Genomic DNA, 23,075 nt, shown 5'->3' with positions numbered 1-23,075 from the left:
AAATGTGAATGTTTCCATTTGATTAAAAGATCTCATGATAACATAGTGATGATGCTAATATTATCCAAAATAGTGATGGAATGTCAGTGTGCTGTCATCTTTGCAATCTGATTGTTTTTGAACAGTTTCTATGATGCACGCATAGGCTCCTAACTGAAGACTGTACCTCTGTATTTCTTCAGGAGGAGCATTATGTCAAAAAACTATGTGAGATTTACATTACATCAGTTGATTCAGTTTAACTAGGGGAATAAACTATTAAATCTGCTAAATTTAACATTTCTTTCTGGCTACAATCAAATCTTAAAGGGTGGAATTTTATGCTGGTGGGATCTTACAGTTCCGCCAAAGTCAAACGACTTTTGAACGTCTTGCCGCATTTTACGGCCCTGCCCCGGGGGCCATAAAACTCCACCCAATATTTTAGAAAATAGTTTAATACTTTTCCGTGGGTGGGATGAGGTTTCATGAAGGTATTTAAAGTTTTATAAAATTTTTTAACAACATTCATAGACATGTCCCAGCTCATGTGACACTGTCAGATGATGGGACATGTCTTAAATTTTCTTTCTCTTTATTAAAATTTTCAGAACTTAAACTAATCTCCCTGAGGCAGCTCTGTACCTCAAGGAGATTTCTGTGCTCTTTTGTGCGCATGTGCGAATGAGCGCACTCCCCGACTCAGGCAACACCCCCCACCCCCCCCCCCCCCCCCCTCAGCACAGGTAGTGCTCAGAGCTTATGGGCGCACGTCACGCTCGGCGGGCCTTAATTGGCCCACCCACGTAAAATGGCGGCACCCAGCCCGCGCCCACTCCCACCCAACCCCCCCCCCCCCCGACAGGGAGAAAATTCTCCCCATATAGTGTTTTTCACAACCACTGGATGCCTGAAAGAGCTTTATGCTAATTAAGTACTTTTTGAAGTGTAATCACAGTTGTAAGGTAGTAAAAACAGTAACCAATGTGTGCTCAGCAAACTCCCTCAAAAAGTGATATTATAACAACCAGATAATCTGTTTTTGTGACATTGATTGAAGGATAAATATTGGTCAGGACAACAGGGATAACTCCCCTGCTCTTCGAAGCAGTGCCGTGGGATCTTTTACATCATTCACCTGAACAGGCAGAAACAGCCTTGGTTGAACATCTAAGCCAAAAGACGGAACCTCTGACAATGCAGCACTCCCTCAGAACTGCACTGGAGTGCAGTCAGCCTTGATTCTGTGCTCTAGCCCTGGAGTGGGACTTAAACCTTGTGATTCAGAGGCGAAAGTGCTACCAACTGAGCCACATCTGATACCTTTCTCGCTTTATTTCTTTTATGTAAATTGAGCAGAAGTACTCATTCACTCCTTGAAATACTGTTTCCATTATTTGGCTTAATAGTGTAAGACAAGATACTTTAAATTTATGGGGTGGCACATCTCAGTCTAAGTGGCAAGAAGCATTTGCCCAGATCTCTGCCATTGACACCGCCAAGGTATAGGAGGAGGTCTCAGGATTTGCATGTCTTATGCAGGATACAGGCACATCAGAGATGATTCCTTCCTCCACCCCCACACACGGAAACACCACCCCTCCGCACCCTCCCTAGCCATATCAAAGAGGCTGGGAAGTCTGACTGAAGACTCCCGGGTTAAGCTAATGTTCAAGACCAATCCAGGAAGAACCATTTAATGCTCCCATGGCTCTGAGGAAACATTTGAAACTCTGAAACCATTTTGCCTGCTCAAATCTTCAGAGGCCTGGATGAGAATTCCAGCCTGGATCCAGTGGTGGGACACACATATGGCCCTAAGTACAGCAGGCATGTGTTGTCTCACCAGGGCATGTTAGATCACAATGAAGGTTCAGAGTGTGGATACTCTGACATTTGGAGTCTCCACACTAGCTTGCTTCCTTACACTGATGACCTTGTAAAGAGTGGGCAGAGATTTTGCCCCACAGGACCATCCTGGAAATGTTGGCACTAGGTAGATGTCCCATATAACCAGACTTTTCAGCCTCCAGTAGTTGGCACTTACTTCGGTACAGGGGGAGGAGCTGATTGGTGAGTAACTGCTAAGTTATTCTACTTACTCTAATTGTAATAAATAGTTTTTAAAGTTATGGTATGCCAGGTCAGCACGGCCCAGTGGAATGTACATCCTGCAGTACGTGGGATGCCATGGACGTGCCATGTGTCCTAGACAATCACATCTGCAGGGAGTGTCACCAGCTGCAGAAGCTTGAGCTCTAGGTTTTGGCACTCGAGCGGCAGCTAGAGTCACTGTGGTGCATCCGCGAGGCTGAGAACTACATGGATAGTACGGGAAGTTTAGGGAAGTGATCACATCACAGGTTAGATGCATACAGGTAGAGAGGGAATGGGTGACCACCGGGCAGTCTAAGTGAACCAGGCAGATAGTACAGGAGTCCCCTGAGTCGACCATGCTTGCTAATCGGTTTTCCATTTTGGATACTAATGAGGGCAATGGTTCCTCAGGGGAGTGCAGAGTCCGTGGTACCATGGGTGGCTCAGCTGCACAGGAGGGGAGGAAGAAGAGTGGAAGTGCAATAGTGATAGGGATTCAATAGACAGGGCATCAGACAGGCATTTCTGCAGCAATAAACGTGACTCCAGGATAATGTACTGCCTCCCCAGTGCCAGGGTCAAGGATGTCACGGAGCGGCTGCAGGGCATTCTTCTAGGGGAGGGTGAACAGCCAGAGGTCATGATCCACATTGGTACCAATGATATAGGTAGAAAAAGGAATGAGGTCTTGCAGGCTGAGTTTAGGGAGCTAGGAAAGCGATTAGTGATAAGGATGTCTCCAGATTACTCCAAAGGCCACGTGATAGTGAGTATAGAAATAGGAGAACACACCAGATGAATGCGTGGCTACAGGGTTGGTGCAGGAGGGAGGGATTCAGATTTCTGGGGCATTGGGACTGGTTCTGGGAAAGGTGGGATCTGTACAAGCTGGACGGTCTACACCTGAACAGGGGCCAAAACAAATGTCCTTGCAGGGAGATTTGCTAGTGTTGTTGGGCAGGACTTAAACTAGATCGGCAGGGGGGTGGGAACCTGAGGGCAGATTCAGATAGGACAAATACATAAGAGAGATGGAAAATTAGCAAGTGATCCTAGGACAGAGAAGAAGCAAAGGTTAAAAGGTTTACAGCACAGGAAGTTGACAGTGTTAAAGGTATATATTTAAATGCAAGGAGTAAAGCAGATAAGCTGAGGGCACAGATAGACACATGGCAGCATGATATCATCACTATAACTGTCATACAAACACTCTCTCTCACACACACATACACACTCTCTCACACACACACACACACTCACACACACTCTGTGGGCTGAATTTCCCCATGTCAGGGGGGAAGTTGAAGGGCGGGTGTGTACAGGCGCGCTTCCGATTGGCGCCCCCAATCGGAGGCGCGCCGCCATTTTACGTGGGTGGGCCAATTAAGGCCCGCCCAGCGTGATGTCCGCACAGAAGCGCTATGCTCTCCCTGTGCGGGCGGGGCGGAATCCCAAAATTGAGAGTGCGTTCTTTCGCGCATGTGCACAAAAGAGCGCACTCGTCTCCTTGAGGCTAAGTGCAGCCTCAGGGAGCTTGGCTATAAATGTAAAAAAGATAAAAATAGAAAAATAAAATTTCGCTAACATGTCCCCTCATGTGGCAATGTTAGTCACATGAGTTGGGACATGTCCATAATTTTTACAAAAACTTTATTAATTTTTAAAAAAACCTACATGAAACCTCATCCTGCCCGTGGATGAGGTTTCATGTTTTTTCTAGTTCCTGCTGGGGCTCCTGGCCTGTCCGCCAACCTTAAGGTTGGACGGGCAGGTCCACTAATTACTGAATTGACCCTGTCAATGGCCTCAGTTGGCCACTGACAGGTCGGCGGGTGCGCAGCTGATTTTGCTGAGCCCCCGCCTTCCTTAAAATTTAAATAGGGTGCGGTGACATCGGGAGTTCCCTCTGATGTCACCGCGCGTCATTTTACGTGTTGGCGAGCGGGCCCCCACTTGCCGATGCATAAAATCCTGCCCTTTCTCTCTCTCTCACACACACACACACACTCCCTCTCTCACACATCAGGGATGAGGTTTCCTGAAGGTTTTATTAAATAAATAAAAAATTTTTGCGCAATTCATAAACATGTCACATGAGAGGATGTGTAAATAATTTTTATGTTTCTTATTAAAAATATCAATATGTTCTTAATCTCCCTGAGGCAACTCCGTGCAGGCTCCGATTCTCCCAATTCCCCCCACCCGCACAGGTAGCGCTCAGTGCTACCGGCCGTGCATCATGCTGGCTGGGCCTTAATTGGTCCGCCTGCGTAAAATGGCGGCGCAGAGCCGATCACGGGTTGTGATTGGCTCCGCGGCCCGTGCCCGCTTCTGACCGACTTGCCCGACAGGCAGAAAATTCCACTCTAAGAACAAGAGGATAACTAAGGAAAGGGTAGGCCCTATCAGCAATGTTCAAGGAAACTTATGTGTCGAAGTAGACGTATTGGGCTTCTTAATGAATACTTCGTCTCTGTCTTCACAAAGGAGAGAGACATTCTAGTTAATGAAGAGGAATGTGAAATATTAGATACAATAAGCATAATGGGACAGGAAGTACTGGAGGGGCTGACATCCCTGAAGGTGAATAAATCATCAGGGGTTGGATAGACTGTACCCAATGCTGTTAAAGGAAGCTAGGGAGGGAATAGCAGATGCTCTGAGGATCATTTTCAATCCTCACTAGATACAGTTGAGGTACCAGAGGATTGAAGGTCTACAACCATTGTGCCATTGTTTAAAAAGGGTTTGAGAGATAGGCCAAATAATTATAAGCCAGTCAGTCTGACTTCGGCGGTGGGCAAATTATTAGAATCAATTCTAAGAGCCAAAATAAATTGTCACTTAGAAAGGCATGGATTAATCAGGGATAGTCAGCATGGTTTTGTTAGGGGAAGGTTGTGTCTTACTAATTTAACTGAATTTTTTGAGGAAGTAACAAGGAGGATTGATGAAGGTAGCGCATGTGGTCCACATGGATTTTGGTAAGGCCTTTGACAAGGTCCCACATGGCAGACTGGTCAGAAAAGTGAAAACCCATGGGATACAGGGGAATGTGGTGAGTTGGATCACTGACAGGGGGCAAAGGGTAATGATTGATGGATGTTTTTGTGAATGGAAAGCGGTTTCCAGTAGTATTCCACAGGGCTCAGTGTTGGGTCCCTTGCTGTTTGCTGTATATATTAATGATTTGGACTTAAATGTAGGAACCATGATTGGGAAATTTGCAGATGACACGAAAATCAGCTGTGTAGTGTAGGGGATAGCTGTGGACACCAGAATGATATCAATGGTTTGGTTGAGTGGGCGGAAAAGTGGCAAATGGAATTCAAGCTGGAGATGTGTGAGGTAATGCATTTTGGGAGGGCAAACAAAGCTAGGGAATACACAATAAACGGGAGGATATTGAGAGGGGCAAAGAAAGTGAGAGAGCTTGGAGTGCATGCCTATAGGTCCTTGAAGATGACAAGAGAAGTGAATAAGGTGGTAAAGAAGGAATGCTTTCCTTTATTGGACGAGGGATAGAATGCAAGAGCAGGGATGTAATGCTGGAACTGTATAAAGTGCTGGTTAGGCCACAGCTGGAATTTTGTATGCAGTTCTGGGCGCCACATTACAGGAAGGACATAATTGTGGTGGTGAGAGTACAAAAATGTTGCCAGGGCTTGAAAATTGCAGCTTTGAGGAAAGATGCATTAGGATGGCATTGTTTTCCTTAGATCAGAGGAGGCTGAGGAGCAACTTGATTAAGGTGTACAAAATTATGAAGGGCCCAGACAGAGTAGACAGGAAAGACTTGTTTCCCTAAGCAGAGGGATCAATTACCAAGGGGCATAGATTTAAGGTGATTGGTAGAAGGATTTGAGAAAATATTAGGAAAAACTGTTTCATCCAGAGGCTGGTAGGTGTCTGGAATTCGCTGCCGGATTGCTGGTTGAGGCCGAAACGCTCAACTCATTTAAAAGGCACCTGGATCTGTACCTGAAGCGGTGTAACCTGCAAGGCCATGGACCGGGTGCTGGAAGGTGGGATTAGAATGGGTGGCTAGTTTTTTCAGCAGGCGCAGACACGATGGGCTGAATGGCCTCTTTCTGTGCCATAATGGTTCTCTGGTTCTTTCTTTTGGTAGATCCCAACCCAGCTAGTGATGTTCTGGTGGATTCCAGCTGGAGTTGCAGAGGAAGAACGCTGACAGGTTGTGTGGGCATCATTTTGCACTGAGGCTTATATGACAATGAGATTGGTGATACAATGTAATTACTGCATTTCCTAACACATATGCGCGTTAAAGAAATATTGAAGTCCAAAATTATGATAAAAAGTCCACAGCAGCTTGTGCTTCAGCTAATATGCCATCAGCTACACAGTAAACTTGTCACAGCTGTCAGTATGGCAGTGTGGGAGTAAAGTTTGCCACACAGCCTGTTCCAGGAACTCAGCCAACCTGAAAACTCCCTGAGGAACAATAATATCACTAACAATGTAATAACAGAAGAAACCAGAAACAAGAAACGACTCCTCATTCAACCAGCTCATCTGTTGTTCAAATTCAAATTAAGACACATCCAAACAGGTCCATGTTGTGCTGAGTGTCTTTTTTCATTGCGCACTCGCTTCTGTTTTTAAAACAAAACTTGCGTTTATATTGCACCTTTCACATCCTCAGGAGATCCCAAAATGCATCACAGCCAATGAATGCATGTGAGATGTGGTCACTGCTGTAATCTAGATGAACACAGCCAATTTTCACACAGCACAATCTCACAAAGGGCATTAAAATAAATGGGCATCCAATTTGCATAGTATTAGCTAAGGCATAAAAAATTGCCAGGCCAAACTTTCCTGCTCCACTTCACATGATGTCTTGGGATCTTTTATGGTCACCTTGAACTGATAGGGATGACCTTGGTTTAGTGACTTAGGGCTGGGTTTTCAATTTGGGGTTGGGAATCTGCTGCCCAGATAACTTCCAGGGCCCGACACAGCGTCAAGCCAGCATCAGTGACACAATGCGATTTTCAAATGCAAAGAGCCTCATTGGTGGTGCCAAGGTTTTCTGATGCCTCTCTTGAGACACTGACTGAGGCAATCGCCGAGAGGCAAAAAGATTATTTGTCTGGGGTCCTGCAGACGAAACCCGTCTTTAGAGGACCAAAAGGTCCTGGATGGGAATGACCACGGAGGTCAGTAGGGGCATGACATGGAGGATCTGGGTCCGTGTCGCAAGAAGTTCAATGAGCTGTTAAAATCTGGAAAGGTGAGTGAGCAGCACCCAGGTGACAGGCTACAGCAGCATGCACACAGGCTGAGCAGACTGAGTGCCCATAGTTCTCCCTAACATCATCAGAGTAAGTGGCCAGTTTGCACTGCTCAGGTATCAGCCATCCCCACATAAGGGGCGCAATTGAGGAGGGGGCATCACTGAGCAAAGCATCAACTCATGGCAATGTCATGCTGCAACAGGCGACAGAGGCCAGGCTTCTCATCCTTCATTGTCTGCTCATCTTTCAGGGAAAGGCAGCTCACAATACTTGCAAGATGGCATGAACAGGTGGTGATGTGGCTGACCTTCACGACCTGACACCAATGGAGGCGGTGACGGTTGATAGTGTGAGGGGGCCATTGACAAAGGCCATCGGCAATGGCGAGATGGGAGACTGCAGAGAGCAGGATCATTTGATAGGTCAATCTTTAGATGAAGGGTATGGAGGAATGTCCTGCCAATGTGCACTGTGGCTCTTTAAACACTGTCATCTATGATGTTGGCTGTGCTGATCCACTTGCTGAGTAGCCTGAGTTCTCATCATCACTATCTAGCATTTCTGATCGAGCCCGCACCATCCACCAGCGCAGACACACTCACCTTGTTTGGGCCTCAATCAAGACTAGAATAGGGAGCACTGGGTAAGTAGCACATCACAAGTGAGCTGGAGGAGGAGAGTGAGGCAGCGTCAGCTGTGGGTAGTCCGTCTCGGAGGACAGAGGACAGACACAGCCATGTTTCACTGGGCGGAGATGCTGAGCCTTGGTTGTCATGAACAAGGAAGATCACTCTGGAACATCAGAGGCTGATGAGTTTCCAAATGTCGGTGATTCCTGAGGCATTGCGGAGTTATTGGCAGATGATGGCGGAGTGCATGCAGTGCATGTGCACCAATATGGCTCAGAGATTTGAGTATATGCACTCCATTGTTGAGAGAGTCGCCACCCTCTTAAATAGCCATATGCAGCACCACTCTGAGTGAATGCAGGAGCAGAACGCTGACATGCACAGAAAAGGAGATGCTGATTACCATAAAACAACCACCTCATCTCCAACTTTCCTTTCCTAATAAAGTCCTTGAATATGTTTTTATTCATTCATGGGATGTGGGCAACTCTGGCTAAGCCAACATTCATTGCCCATCCCTGCTTGTCCTTGAGAAGGTGGTGGTGAGCTGCCTTCTTGAACCACTGCAGTCCATGTGGTGTAGGCACCCCCATGGTGCTGTTAGGGAGGGAGTTCCAGGATTTTGACCCAGTGACAGTGAAGGAACGGCAATATATTTCCAAGTCAGGATGGTGAGTGGCTTGGAGGGGAACTTCCTGGTGGTGGTGTTCCCATGTGTCTCCCATGTGCCTGCGACACGTTGTCGCCTCCCAAATCCATTCCCATCCTTCCCGGAACTCCATGTTTGAATCCCTCCAATCAGGCTTCTGCTCCAACCACAGCATCAAAATGAATCTTATCAAAGTCACAAATAACATCCTATATGACTGTGACAAGGGTAAACTTTCCCTCCTCGTCCTTCTTGACCTGTCTGCAGCCCTTGATATGGTTGTCCACAACCTCCTCCTCCAATCCCTCTCCACTGTTGTCCAGCTGGGTGAGACTGCTCTCAAGTAATCGCAGCCAGAGAATCACTTGCAATAACCTCTCTTCCCGCTTCTGCACCATTATCCCTGGTGACCACTAAGGATCTATTCTTGGTCCTCTCCTATTTTGCATCTACACACTACCCCTCGGTGACATCATCTGAAGGCACAAAGTTAGTTTTCACATGCACACTGATGACACCCAGCTCCACCTCATCACCACCTCTCCTGACTCCTCCACTGTTGTTAAACTATCAGACGGCTTATCCGACATTCAGTACTGGATGAGCAGAAGTTTCCTCCACTTAAACATTGGGAAGTCTGAAGCCATTGGGTTTGGTCTCTGTTCCAAACTCCATTATCTTACTACTGACTCCATCCCTCTCCCTGGGGCAGAATTTTTGTCCTCTCCCATGGTGGCTTTGGTGGCGGGGGTGGCATTTAAGCAGGTGGGAGGATGGCGGGTGGGGAGCCCACTGCCTTCCTGCCTCCACTCCAATTAAGTCTGTGATGAGAAAGCCCATGGATAGCTATTAATTGTCCTTGTCTGATAGAATTAAGTGTCAACCTTGTGTACATGGGATTGGAGTCACATATCAGCCAGGCCAAGTAAGAAAGGCAAGTTTCCTCAGTGAATCAGTTGGGTTTTTATAATAATCCAATAGTTTCATGGTCACTTTTTACTGATTTGGGATGTTTTAAAACAATTTTTAAATTAATTTCAAATTTTCAAACTGTTGTTGGATTTGAATTCATATTCACTGAACTACTAGTCCAGTAACATAACCATTACACTATGACCCGAATTTTCACAGAGACAAAAGGGCTCCCTGCTTTAGCGCCGGAGCCCCAAATTTGGAAGTCCTGCACCCGTATCTGGTACCCACCAATTTCACAATCATGGTTCACTGATTCATTGAGTGGCAGCTGCCTTCACTGAGAAGCAATTTTTGTCACCAAAGATTTCTGAAACACAATTTGTGTGATTTATAAATTTGAGGAAATGGTCTAAGCCTACCGGAGTCCTTTGGAGAGGTCAGGTGCCCTTTTGGAGAGGCCAAGTACCCTTTTGGGATTGTTAAGAGTAGACATGAATGTGCATAAAAGGTGGATAAGGCGTGTGGAACTGTCAAGCTATTCAAATCCGCTGCTCTTTAAATTTTGAAAGAAACCAGTCTGCTGTGTCCCTTAGTTGAAAAAAATGGTGCTTGAAATTTCAGTAGCTGTTTGCTGTCATAAGCCTGAGAGCAATCATTATAATATTAGTATGACTTAGCTGCTTCCACAACCTATCATTTACACAGTGGAGGGCTTTTAAGTTCACAGTTTAATTGACAGCTCCAAGTGGTTATAAAGGGATTAGCTGTCTTTGATATGGGGCTATGAATACAAATGTTTGTTTCTTTAAAGGGATTAAGTACTTGAAGGGATTTAAATGCATTGAATGGGCTTTTAACAGTGAGAGTTTTGTTTAATATAATGAAGTCTGTAATAAATATTTAGAATTTTATTTTATTTTATCTCAGCATGGCTCCTGAGGTCTGCCCATGATAGATACTGGCCATGATGGCATGGAGTGTGCAAGGGAAAAGGGTGATGGGTGAGGATTCATGTGTTGGCATGAGTTGGCACTAATTTAGCATGGGGGCCATAAGGGGCTATGGAGAGTGGGTGGGGGCATGAGGTGGCATGAATTGGCATGGGTGGGACATGGGGAATATATGGGGGGTGAGGGGTGTGAAGGGTGTGGTCCCAGAGGATTGAGACAGGCCTTTTAAATGGCCCACTTCAGCACTCAGCAGGCCCTGTGGATGTTTCTGGGGGAGGCGGGCCCGGCTCCAGTTAGCATGCGCCCCCCGCCCCCCAGAACAAAAATGTGGAAAATCGTGGAAGTTTTTCCCGAGTTAGATTCACAGAGTCAACTCTGCGCGTCCAATCCAGGAGTTAAATTTGAGCTGATGAGTGTGAAACCCTCACCTAATTTAGAGGGAAGAGTGCTATCACTGAACTAAGGCGAGCACATCATGATTAATGATATACAGTCAGTGTTGTATCTGGGTAAACAGATTAAATTGTAGCTGTAATTTACATATAGTGAGGTCCCACAAACAGCAAATAAATTGAATTTCCAATTAATCTTATTTTTGACAAGGTTGATTAATGGTGCAAAATTAGCCAGGTCACCTGGAATTTTATCTGATCTTCTGATAGTGCTCTGGGATCTTTGATCTCTAGCTGGCAGGCATACAGGGCCTCTGACAATCCACAATGAATTCAAACTGCATTGAACTGTCAGCCTAGGTTTTATGCTCCAATCATGCACTTTGCTTTGAATCATTCAACTGAACCAAAGATTATTTATGCTATTACATGGGCTGAATTCTACGTGCCCCCGCCGGGCATGTTTTCAGCGGGAGCTGGGGGGGGGGGCTTGTAAAATAGGGCATGTGTCCAGCCCACCACCTTCCCACCCACCCCAAGCTCGCCCCCATAACATGGTAGTCGACAGGTGCTGAAATCAGCAGCCCAACCACCATGTGTAAATAAATTATTAAGGGTCAATTGAGCTTGTTAACAAACCAATTAACCCCGACAGTATGCTGCCTATGGTTAGCGTGGGTAGGCAGGTAGGAGCCGGCAGGCATTTTTTAAAATAAGTTTTTAAAAGCGTGGGAAGCGAGGCAGGGTATTATATTTGGGGGTGTCCTTTGCGCATCGGTGGCAGCCCCGCTAAGATAGTATCCTCCCTCTTTCCTACTCGCCTGATCTCCAAAGCACACCCCACTGCCTCCCTCCCCAAGTTGGCCAAACCCTCCCCGCCTAATACCCCGGGCTTACCTACCCTGGGATCCATTGGGCCTCCTTGGGACTGGTTGTGGTCCTGCAGTGCCCACTACTCAGCTCTTGGCTCTGCCGGGACTGCTGGAGTTGCCGGCCAATCCAGAGGGTGGGACTTTCTCCCCAGTGAGGGGCAGAAGTGCCACTGTGAGCCAATTTAGCCTGCAGTGTATTATGGCTGTGGGCCGGGCTTGCACGGAGCGAGTTGTCTTGCAGCCGATTTTGGTTCCCGGGGTCGAGCCATCTGCCCCCATTCCCTCCACCGCCCTCTCCCCCACCCCTGTAAATTGCAGCCCCGTGACATAACTGAAAATTTATTTCCTGCACTGGCACCAAGGCCCCATCCGTCTACTCCCTGTTGAATCATAAAGGTTTTTTAAAATATTCAAAATAAAGTTAATGGGAATACTCCACAAGCTGGGCGATGTACCTCATGCAAAGCAAGCTAGTTGTAGTTGTTGGAGACAAACCATCTCAGCCCCACGACATCCAAGCAGGAGACCCTGAGGCACTGTCCCAGGCCCAATCAATAGCTGTTTCATCAATGACCTTGCCTCCATCATAAGGTCAGAAGTAGAGATGTTCATTGATGATTGCAGAGCGTTTAGTTCCATTCGCAACTTCTCAGTGCCCACAAGCAGCAAGACCTGGACAACATTCAAGCTTGCGCTGATAAGTGGCAATGGCCATCTCCAGTAGCACGGAATGTAACTCCTGCCAGGGGGGGTGAAGGGAAGACTTCCCTTCCCTTCCTTGACCTCTCTGTCTCAATTTCTGGTGATAGGCTGTCCACCAATATCCATTACAAGCCTACTGACTCCCACAGCTACAGCTCCTCACACCCCGCTTCCTGTAAGGACTCCATCCCATTCTCTCAGTTTCTTCGCCTCCGTCGCATCTGTTCTGATGATGCCACTTTCAAAAACAGTTCCTCTGACATGTCTTCCTTCTTCCTTAACCAAGGTTTTCCACCCATGGTGGCTGACAGGGCCCTCAACTGTGTCCGGCCCATCTCCCGCGCATCCGCCCTCACACCTTCTTCGCCCTCCCAGAACCATGATAGGATCCCCCTTGTCCTCAATTATCACCCCACCAGCCTCCGCATTCAAAGGATCATTCTCTGCCATTTCCGCCAACTCCAGCATGATGCCACCACCAAACACATCTTCCCTTCACCCCCCCTGGCGGCATTCCACAGGAATTGTTCCCTCCGGGACACCCTGGTCTACTCCTCCATCACCCCCTACACTTCAACCCCCTCCCACGGCACCTTCCCATGCAACCGCAGAAGGTGCAGCGCCTGCCCCTTTACTTCCCCTCTCCTCACTGTCCAAGGGCCCAAACACTCCTTTCAAGTGAAGCAGCATTTCACTTGCACTTCCCTCAATTTAGTCTACTGCATTCGTTGCTCCCAATGCAGTTTCCTCTACATTGGAGAGACCAAACGCAGACTGGATGACCGCTTTGCAGAACACCTTCGGTCTGTCTGCAAGCATTACCCAGACCTCCCTGTTGCTTGCCATTTCAACATTCCACCCTGCTCTCATGTCCACATGTCCGTCCTTGGCCTGCTGCATTGTTCCAGTGAAGCTCAATGCAAACTGGAGGAACAGCACCTCATCTTCCGACTAGGCACTTTACAGCCTTCCGGACTGAATATTGAGTTCAACAATTTTAGATCATGAACTCTCTCCTCCATCCCCACCCCCTTTCCGATCCCCCCCCCTTTTTTTCCCAATAATTTATATAGATTTTTCTTCTTACCTATTTCCATTATTTTTAAATGTAGTTCCATCCATAGTTTTATCTCTACCTTTTAGCCTTTTTCGATTCCTTCACCCCACCCCACCCCCGCTAGGGCTATCTGTACCTTGCTTGCCCTGATTTCTACCATTAATTAGCACATTCCTTATATAATATCACCACCTTCAACACCTCTTTGTCCTTTTGTCTATGACATCTTTTGGCTATCTCCACCTATCACTGACCCTCTATCCAGCTTTACTTGTCCCCCTACCCCCCCCCTCCCCCTTAAGCCAGCTTATATTTTACCTCTCTTCTATTTTTACTTAGTTCTGTTGAAGAGTCTTACGGACTCGAAACGTTAACTGTGTTCCTCTCCACAGATGCTACCAGACCTGCTGAGTTTTTCCAGGTATGTGAATGCAGAGGTTGGAAGTCCAGGTCAGAAGCTGGGTATTCTGCGGCAAGTGACTTCCCTCCTGACTCACCTGAAAACCATCTACAAGGCACAAGTCAGGAGTGTGATGGAATACTCTCCACTTGCCTGGATGAGTACAGCTCCCACAACACTCAAGAAGCTCAATACCATGTGGGACAACGCAGCCCACTTGATTGACGCCTCATTCACCACCCTAAATATTCACTCCCTATACTACTGGCAGGCCAAAACTACTGTGTGTACCATCTGCAGGATACAGTGCAGCAACTTGTCAAGGCTTCTTTGATAGCACCTCCTAAACCTGCAATTTCTACCACCTAGAAGGACAGTGGCAGCAGGCTCATGCAAATACCACCATCTGTAAGTTTCTCTCCATGTCACACATCATCTTGACTTCAAAATATATCACCCCTCCTTCATCGATGTTGGGACAATATCCTGGAACTCCTGACCTAACAGCACAGTGGGGGGTATCTGGACCACACAGACTGCAGTGTTTCAAAAAGGTGGCTCACTACCACTTTCTCAAGGGCAATTAGGGATCGGCGATAAATGTTGGCCTTGCCAGTGACCCTAGCATCTGCAATGAGTTTTAAAAAAGTGACGGACATCCCATTTGTCTATCCGAATATGGGTGGTATAGCATACAATGCAAATAATGGGGGTACATCATAAGAATGTTGTACTCTAGGAATGTGATATATTCCTGGCATGTGTTGTTTCTATAGCATGGGATAGGGATTTAAATGTTGAAGTACTTGAGGGTATGGAATTGCTCATACAGTCGAATGCATCACAATTTTCAAATTATCCCAAAAATATGAAGCTTTTTTTTAGTGTCAGCTGGTCTTGTTGCACTGTGGCAGGAGCACAAGGGTTGCTGCAGTAAAATTTTCTCCTGCCTCCCCTGCTTCCCAAGCTGGGCTCTCTAATTGAAGTTAGTATCCTGTTGGCAGCTTCTGCAAGCATTTAAATGACCCCCCAACCCTAGACAATCGGTCAGTATTGGCGTATCCAGACAGGACACCCTCCTCACTGAACTTCCACTGACCTTCCGCCCAGAAGAATCCGTATTTGCCCTATTCCTAGAAATATAATTAATTATTTAGATTGTCTACATATTGCACTGAGCTGAACTGCAAATTAGTCAACATGGCTCAATACTGCATATTCGTTCTTACCTGTTTTTGTTCTTCACCTAAACCATCCCACATTGAGGCAACAATCTTTGAAACTTCACCAAAAGTGGCATTTGGATTTTGACCTTTGATAGCTGCTTGAGTATCACGAAAAAATAGGGCGTAGGCTGACACAGGTTTCTGTGGCTCATTTGGATCCTTCTTTTTCTTCTTTTTTGGAGTTTTGGGTTTCTTTCCCACATCTACAGCTGCCCGTTTTTCACCACCGTTCATCTGTGTTATGCAAGAATCAGAGGTCTTGATTTAATAATGATTATACTTATATTCAAACTGATACAATCTTTCTCAATATGGAAAGTACTTCATTCACTATACACATGCCCAGTGACCTAATTAATGATGATTTTACAATGGTTCTTGTCTGTATTACAATGTTATATTTTTATTTTACAACATATTTACATGTTTTCATTAAATCATTTTTAAAAACAGTAAATTTGAACAGTAAAGCAAGTTGGAAAAAGTAATTATAAATGCAATACAGGGTACTAAATCTGAGTAAGAATCAAATATTTTTAATCTAGTAATGTATTTGGAATTCTGTAATTTTTTGCTGTGTAAGTATGCTCCTGTTCGTGTTTTAAGTCATTCTGTGTAAATAGCAACCACTCAAACATAGATAATACAAAATAAAATAATCTAGAAATTACTATTAGTGATATTATTATGAAAATACATAAGTGCTAACCCAATCATTTTAACACAGCAGTTAAAATAGTGGAAAGAAAAATATGATGCAAGTACGGTAAGCATTCATATGATAACATCAATAACAGTCATTTCTAGCTATTGGTCTGATTTGCAGTAATGTTTTGCAAATGTTGACTAAATAAGCAGAACAGTACAATGAACCTAATGTGACCTACCCAAAAGAATTAAGTTAAATAGATTTGTCACATTGGCCAATTATACATTATTATATAGTCTTTTCATTGCAAGGTGTAAAAATTGCAAATGCAGTCAATGCCCCCTGAAATATATATTAATTTATAGTGTTTCAAACTCCCTTTTATTAGCAAACCAGCTGAATTATGACACCAACTATTTAACAACATTCACATTTCGCCTTTAAAATATGATAGAATTGAATAGAAAATTATTCAAATGAAATATGTGGAACAATTTTATTTTGGCAAAACTTCAGCACTGTGTACCACGATAACAATGCCACAACTCTATGATATAAAGCACACTGGAAAATTTATGTTCAAAATGATCTGGTTCAATCCTGTTCTAATATTGCTGTGTTAATTCATTCCCTGTGAGTCACTGACCATACTTTCACAAAGTTGTCAACGGTAGTGGGGAGCTACATGTCCTGACTTTCTGTTAAAGCTGCGTAAAAAGCATACCCTACTCATTTGATGTCAACCCACAACTTTTCAAATCCAAAATCTAAAATCAATGCAAATATTACAATTGAGTAACTACACAATAAGCACCAAAACTGTTCATAAAGTCTATATCTGACAGTAAGGCAAACTAGAAGGATGCGAGGTTTCTCTCCCAGAACAATATTTTAAATGTTTTGGAACATTTTAATGAAATATCAACTGAAACATTTACTTGCAACTTTCAGTGGCAGCAAACAGTTCCCAAAGGTTCTGATAATGAATATATCAATTTCAAAATCCATCCATTTTAAGATCCATCTCAGTGAAAGGACAATAGGAATATATCATCTCCAATCCCTAAAATAAGTTAGGACATTAGAGAATGTATGATGCACTGGGCCTTCTTTTCTTGAATATTTTCATGTCCTTTTCTTCTGAAGACACTGGTGATGAACATCCTGCTCTGCCACTATAGTTTTGGTGAAATATTCAGTGGGAAACCTTATATATACACACACAAATGGAGTTTATGACAAACTGCCACCAAAGCTATGGTGGCAGAATGGAAGCAACCCCCCCAAAAATATCTCTCCCATTGATTGCTAACTGGATATGATTCCACAGAATACAGTCACCTCTGTAACTCACCCTGATTCACATGTGAGCACTAAAAGGCTATCGAGCCATCACAACTGAGCTGGTACAGTTTTTACAATTTATCAACACATGCAGTTCTAGGAGGAGATTTTGCATACTGTTTGGAAGCAGGAACCTTGGCTATTTTAAAAAAAAGTACCCCCTAACCTAGAAATGCCAAGTCCAATTATAGGGACCTACTGAAGCCTTGGCAGAGATTAGCTAATTGAGCAAATTTGGGGTTCTCTTAATTTGTACCTCAATTACTCAATGCATGAACATGCCAAGCCATCAGGGAAACTGGGCTTTTTGAAACAGAAGTTATAATATACTAATGCTTTTAATGCCATTTTCATTCCATGAACATTCACTCTAAAGGAAGACAAATTGCAGGCAAATTCTTGCAGAGAAATATCAAGAGTTTTATTTATAAGTGAAATACACATCAAATAAACTTACTTTGACATGTAAAATTTTGTTTTAATGTTTAGTTTTTTAAATAATTTCTTTTCTTCTTTGGATAGTTTCAACTATCTCATGTTAGACGTAATAAATGAAAGGAAAAATAAATGAGGGTTAAATAAATGGAAAAATAAGTATGAGGGTAAAGGTGTTACTGTTTAGGTTTAATTTTTACAAAATAATTTGTCCTTTGTTAGAAAAATCAGAACCATTTTCTCCCTTTCACATCAAGATTCAGGTTACTATCTGTCTCCAGTAAGTCAATCCTTTAGTGTAATTGGAATAATATCTTACCAGTTAAGGTATTACAGAATTCACGAAAGCTAACATTGGTTAGAACACAAATTACATCAGCAATCAGCCTTTTATCTCAAATTTAAAAAATAGCAAAAACAAAATAATTATTTAATTGTAAATAATTCTACAATTTATACATTGGGATTTAATTGGCTGCAACTAGTCCTCATCTCTACCCATTCTGCCTTCATCTGAACTCATTCTCCTTTGTTAATCTTCACATCTCCCTTTCTGTGTGCTACTTAATTCTCTGACCCAGGGAGAAGGAATGATACCATTTGGGATCTGCATCTTTTGATGATCTGCATCTTCTCACAGAAAATAACTCAGTTCCATTTCATAGGGCTGTTAGCTTCTTTCAGTGCATTGTTTCCATTAAGGTTCATTTCTTTCCTACTTAGTAACCTAATTCTTGTGTTCTTAGATTTTTGATCGACAAAGGAGTCAAGTGTTAAGTGGAGCAGACAGGAAAGTGGAGTTGAGACCACATCAAATAATGATCTTATCGAATAGTGGAGCAGGCGTGAGGGGCCAAATGCCTCCTCCTGCTCCTAATTCTTGTCTCTTAGAACTGGCTATCTTTCAAAGCTCAAGTGACTATACACTTGATAACATGTCATTATTGAGGCCTTGAGTGGAATGGTGTGTTTGACAATTCTAAGGCTTTGCACTTCTTGGAAACTAGGTTCAAACTGAGACTAATGTGGGAAATGGAAACAACGGGCAGAATTTAATATTGGTGACAGGGGTCTAGCCTGCCAGCTGGAGAACTGGCGAGCCCTCCATTACCTCCGTTGGGCAAGGTCTGCCAGAATAACTGGCCAGCAGCGGGCCTTCCCCTCGATGTAGGACCCTGGGAATGGAAATCTCTGCCCCTTCAAGAACTGCTGACCAATCAGAGGCCGGAAGCTCTACTGCCATCAGCACCACTGGGAGCTGTGGCTGCTGCCGGTAATGTACCCACCAGAGGCCTAGGTTCACAGAGGGATTCAGACCACAGGTGAGTGAGGGTGGGATGGGGGTTATGGGGAGGTGGACCTTGGAAGAAAGGGCAGGCCCTCTCCTTCCTGATGCCAGGTCCCTTGATCATACGCTGGGTGCCTTTGAATGTTTGAATGAGGGACCTTCCCTGGAAGCTTTTTTGGGCTCCCCACGTGGTGACTCCCTTGCCAGCTGCTGGATGAATACCAGTGGTTAATTGACCACTTAAGGGCCTCAATCAGTGTCTGGGTGGGAAGGTTGTCCATAAGCCTTTATTCCCGGACTTAACCGGGCGGAGGCGGGAAGGCACTGGGATCCGCACACTGCACGATACCACCTGATTAAATGCCCCGTGCCTCCAAACACACCTCTGAGTGAGGAGGGGATGGGGGCATTGAACTCTGCCCAATGTGTACAATCTTCAACAGGAGTATAAAATAAACAGTTTTTATTTTAGGCTCAGCAGGTCTGACAGCATCTGTGGAGAGAGAAAAACAAAGTTGATGCTTCTCCAGAGCTCTGACGAAGGGTCATATGGACTCAAAGCATTAACTTTGCTTTTTCTCTCCACAGCTGCTGTCAGACCTGCTGAGTTTTTCCAGAATTTTCTGTTTTTGTTTCAAATTTCCAGCATCCACAGTATTTTGCTTTTATTTTATTTTAAGCTGCCTATTATACATTCAATTTCTTTTCCAATGATGGGCAATTCGATATTTTACACTGGAGCTGAAGCTGGAATTTCTTAATGCTGACATTGGCTGCCTGAAATGAGAAGAATTCAATTTCCAAGCACCTTAATGAACACAAATGTAAAAGAAAATATTGACACTGGCTTTCTGAAGGGGTTCTGCAATCCTCTACTTTAATTTAGCATGGGAAGCTACAGAAGTCCCAGAGAAATATTGCAAAAGGCCATTCTCAGAACATTACCCCATTTTCCTGAGGGTTCTTCCAGCCTCTCCCTGCAGCTCCGGGAGAGTGGGAACTCTCACCCCTGTAATTTCAGGGCTATTTTCTTTCCATTATTGGATTCAATCATTGAGTCTCCCAAACCCTATTTAAAAATAAGTATTTGTCACAAGTAGGGAGCAGATAGAAGATATTCTTTCCATAAATTCAGCAGTTCTAGGCTTTTTACAGTAAAATAGATTGTTCCTTTCTGTTTGCTAGGTATATGTGCCCTTGTCGTTTTATATATGGACAGAACGTCCTTAAGCTCGAGTAGCTGGGTTTGATTGTGGTCATTGCTTAGCATAATTAGATTTGTTTTCTCCATATACTGGAAGTTGAAAAAGCCTATTTTCTCTCTCCAGGGTTAATCGTATGGCATTGCTGTATAGACCATAAATCTTGAGATCAACCCCAGGATTCCCAAGTCTGGTTTAGTAGATTAAATATAAACCTAATTTCATCAGGGTGTTAACATTCAAAAAGCTTCCAGGAAGTACTTCTGGCAATTATTTCTCAGTATGATTGCCTATGTTCAGAAATTCATAGTTTTTTCCATTTCACACCCTGTGACTGTGCTTTTCAATTCCTCACAGGACTTTAACAAATATGCACGAGATTAAAATGCACTATAAGTATCCATGATTCTTCTTAAACATTTGAATAATATAAAAAGATTTTTTTTCTGGAAACCATTACTTACATTTAACAAATTTATTTTTAAAATTTATATTCAAAACATCTCAACATTTGTGCTCATATCACAATCCTGAGAATGCAAAGTGTGGAATAAATTCTATCGGCATTGTAGCTAGGTAGGCAACACCAAAGCAATAAATATTTTAATACTGTAGTCATATATTTTCTTAAACGTATTTCGCTATCAGTATTTATTTAAAATCACATGGTTTTGAACATTTAAAATTTACTTTATATTATCCTGGGGGAGGGGGAATTGCTTACTTTTGTCTCAATTTAGATAGGTTTTTTCAAACAGTGAGTGTTAATGACATATTTGGAACAGGCTTGGAGCAGTGATGAAACTCAAGGGAGCTAGATTAATATGTACAGTTGAATTAACAAACCGCTGATGGACCTTTAGAACATAAGAGCATACGACGAACAGAGTAGGCCATTCGGCCCTTAGAGTCTGTTCCGTCATTCGCTGAAATTGTGGTTGATCTTCTACCTCAACTCCACCTTTCTGCACTATCCCCATATCTGTTGAGTTAATGACTTTGGATTAATGATAGTTCTCTATGATGTTTAGTTCAGTTTCCTTACATTGACTGGCTCAGTAACTCCTCCAAGTCATTGCATTGGAAGCTTTACATAACAGAGCTTTACACACCTTGGACGTCTCATCGGTTTCATCTTCATGGACTGAGCTGGATGGTGATGGAGTAGCAGACTTGCTTCCTGGTGGGGATGGTGAGCTGTGTTGGATAGCATTTCCTCCCATATTAAGACCAAGTTGTGCACTGAGTTGTGACTGGTTTATAGTGGTCAGCTGACCACGTTGCATTGCTCCCAGGTGCCTGATGTCTGTAGATCGGATAGCAGATCTCATAATTGACATCTGTGGGTGAGCACTGTAATGAGTAGTTTCTGTGTTTCCCAGATCATGCATCTGGAAAAGAAAATGATGGTGGTGGGGAAATAATAAATAAAATGTACTGAAGAAAAACACACATTTGTACACTGAGATTGATGGCTTTGATTATACTACGATTAGATTGATCTCACCTCTTTTATTATCATTATTCCTACATAAATTATGAAAATACATTTTATTGAAAGTTAATATAAAATTATACGTTAAAAAGAAACCACTCCTGCAACTATCTCCTGACCAAGGAAAAGTCTGAGTGATTAGTTTTTGTGTAAGTGCATTTTAATTCCAAGCAGTGAGAGATTAAAATGCTAAATGCTGATGGGCCATTTTCAGTCACAGTATAAGCAAACTTACTGCACATTTTACAGTGCACTAAACAAACAGTTATTTCACATACTATGCTGATTGCCACCTCAGAAAACTGCAATCTGTTGCCTCAGGTGATATTTTCCATTGCACATATTTTTAACACCAGAGCTCATAAACCAGAAATTGGAAGATGTTTTGTGCTATGGCCTTTCGTTTGCTAGATCTACAATGAGATAGCCACAGTTGATTTTATTTGTGAACTTTAAAAAAGCTTTAGCGAAACACAGTTTATGCTCATCTCACAATATTTATAAATATTTCAGACACCAAGATGTCTAAGTGATTACATAAATCTGAAATAGGATATACTCATATCTATTGTGATCAAGTAAGTGCACCGTCAAAAAGCAACTGCGCACAGAGTAGCTCCATTATAATTTCAGTCATCCAAATAGAAGCAGACAAAGTAACTTAAAGGGGTCATGTGGGAGCTGTTTCAACAGTGATCTTATCTCAGTTATAACCAATGCTATTGGGCTCAGTAATAATTCTAAGCCAGCACCATGTGTTACTGGCTGTATCTGTACTGCTGTTAATCTAAGTCTCCTGTGCCTTCAAACTCATAACCCAACCTTACATGACGAAATTCACTGTTTTTTTTAAAAAGCACGTTCCCTAAGTTGCTTAAAGTTATCTATCCTAGTGTAAAATGGTTGCCTACTACAACTGGCATTGCTGCCAACCCAAGGCTCATTTGGAAAATACATATTATTGTATGGTACTGAGGAATACTGAAAGAAAGAACTTGGGCAGAATCATCCCAGATTTGCACTAAGTGCAGTAGCGAGAGGGGAAAAAGGACACTTTTCACGCTGCATCGTCCTAATACCGCCTCATTAATCATGCATTCCCAGGAAATACACTGTTTTGTTAGTGGGCAGCCTCCGATTTGCCCGCTATGCTTTCACCTCACCGCTTCCTCAGGCCAGGCGCCATATTTAAAGTGCAACCACGCACATACCTCTCAGTGCTTCCAGCACAGGACTGCTGCATAGAAGACGTGGACCCGAAAGGCAAGAAGACTGAAGCACCCCAATTCCGTGATGCGTCCCTGGAACACCTTTTGGAAGCCGTAGAGGCCTGCTGCAATGTCCTTTACCCCCGCTCTGGACGAAGGCCAGGAAGCAATGTCACCAATTCTGCATGGGGGGTGGTGGCAGAAGTGGTCAGCACCAACACCCTACAAAAGAGGACAGCCACCCAGTGCAGAAAGAGGATGAATGGCCTCCTCCGTTTTGTCAGAGTAAGTCAGTCTTCTCATCACTCTCAATTCACACACTCAC

The 23,075-nt window shown here is 43.8% G+C and overlaps 1 protein-coding gene across 2 annotated transcripts in view; it reads right to left on the bottom strand.

Annotated features, from left to right (window-relative positions):
* Positions 1-23,075, bottom strand: part of tox (thymocyte selection-associated high mobility group box) — a 297,637-nt gene that overhangs the window by 43,721 nt on the left and 230,841 nt on the right. For both annotated transcript variants that reach the window (XM_078540444.1, XM_078540445.1), the window contains exons 4-5: positions 21,160-21,438; positions 15,133-15,363 (exon numbers count right to left, since the gene is read on the bottom strand). In XM_078540444.1, the coding sequence (XP_078396570.1) occupies positions 15,133-15,363; positions 21,160-21,438 (510 nt within the window). The remainder of the gene's footprint in view (positions 1-15,132; positions 15,364-21,159; positions 21,439-23,075) is intronic.

This window comes from Cetorhinus maximus, chromosome 4, assembly GCF_964194155.1.
Source record: "Cetorhinus maximus chromosome 4, sCetMax3.hap1.1, whole genome shotgun sequence".
In the NCBI taxonomy this organism is placed as follows: Eukaryota; Metazoa; Chordata; class Chondrichthyes; order Lamniformes; family Cetorhinidae; genus Cetorhinus; species Cetorhinus maximus.
This window is presented reverse-complemented; position numbering and strand designations above follow the sequence as displayed.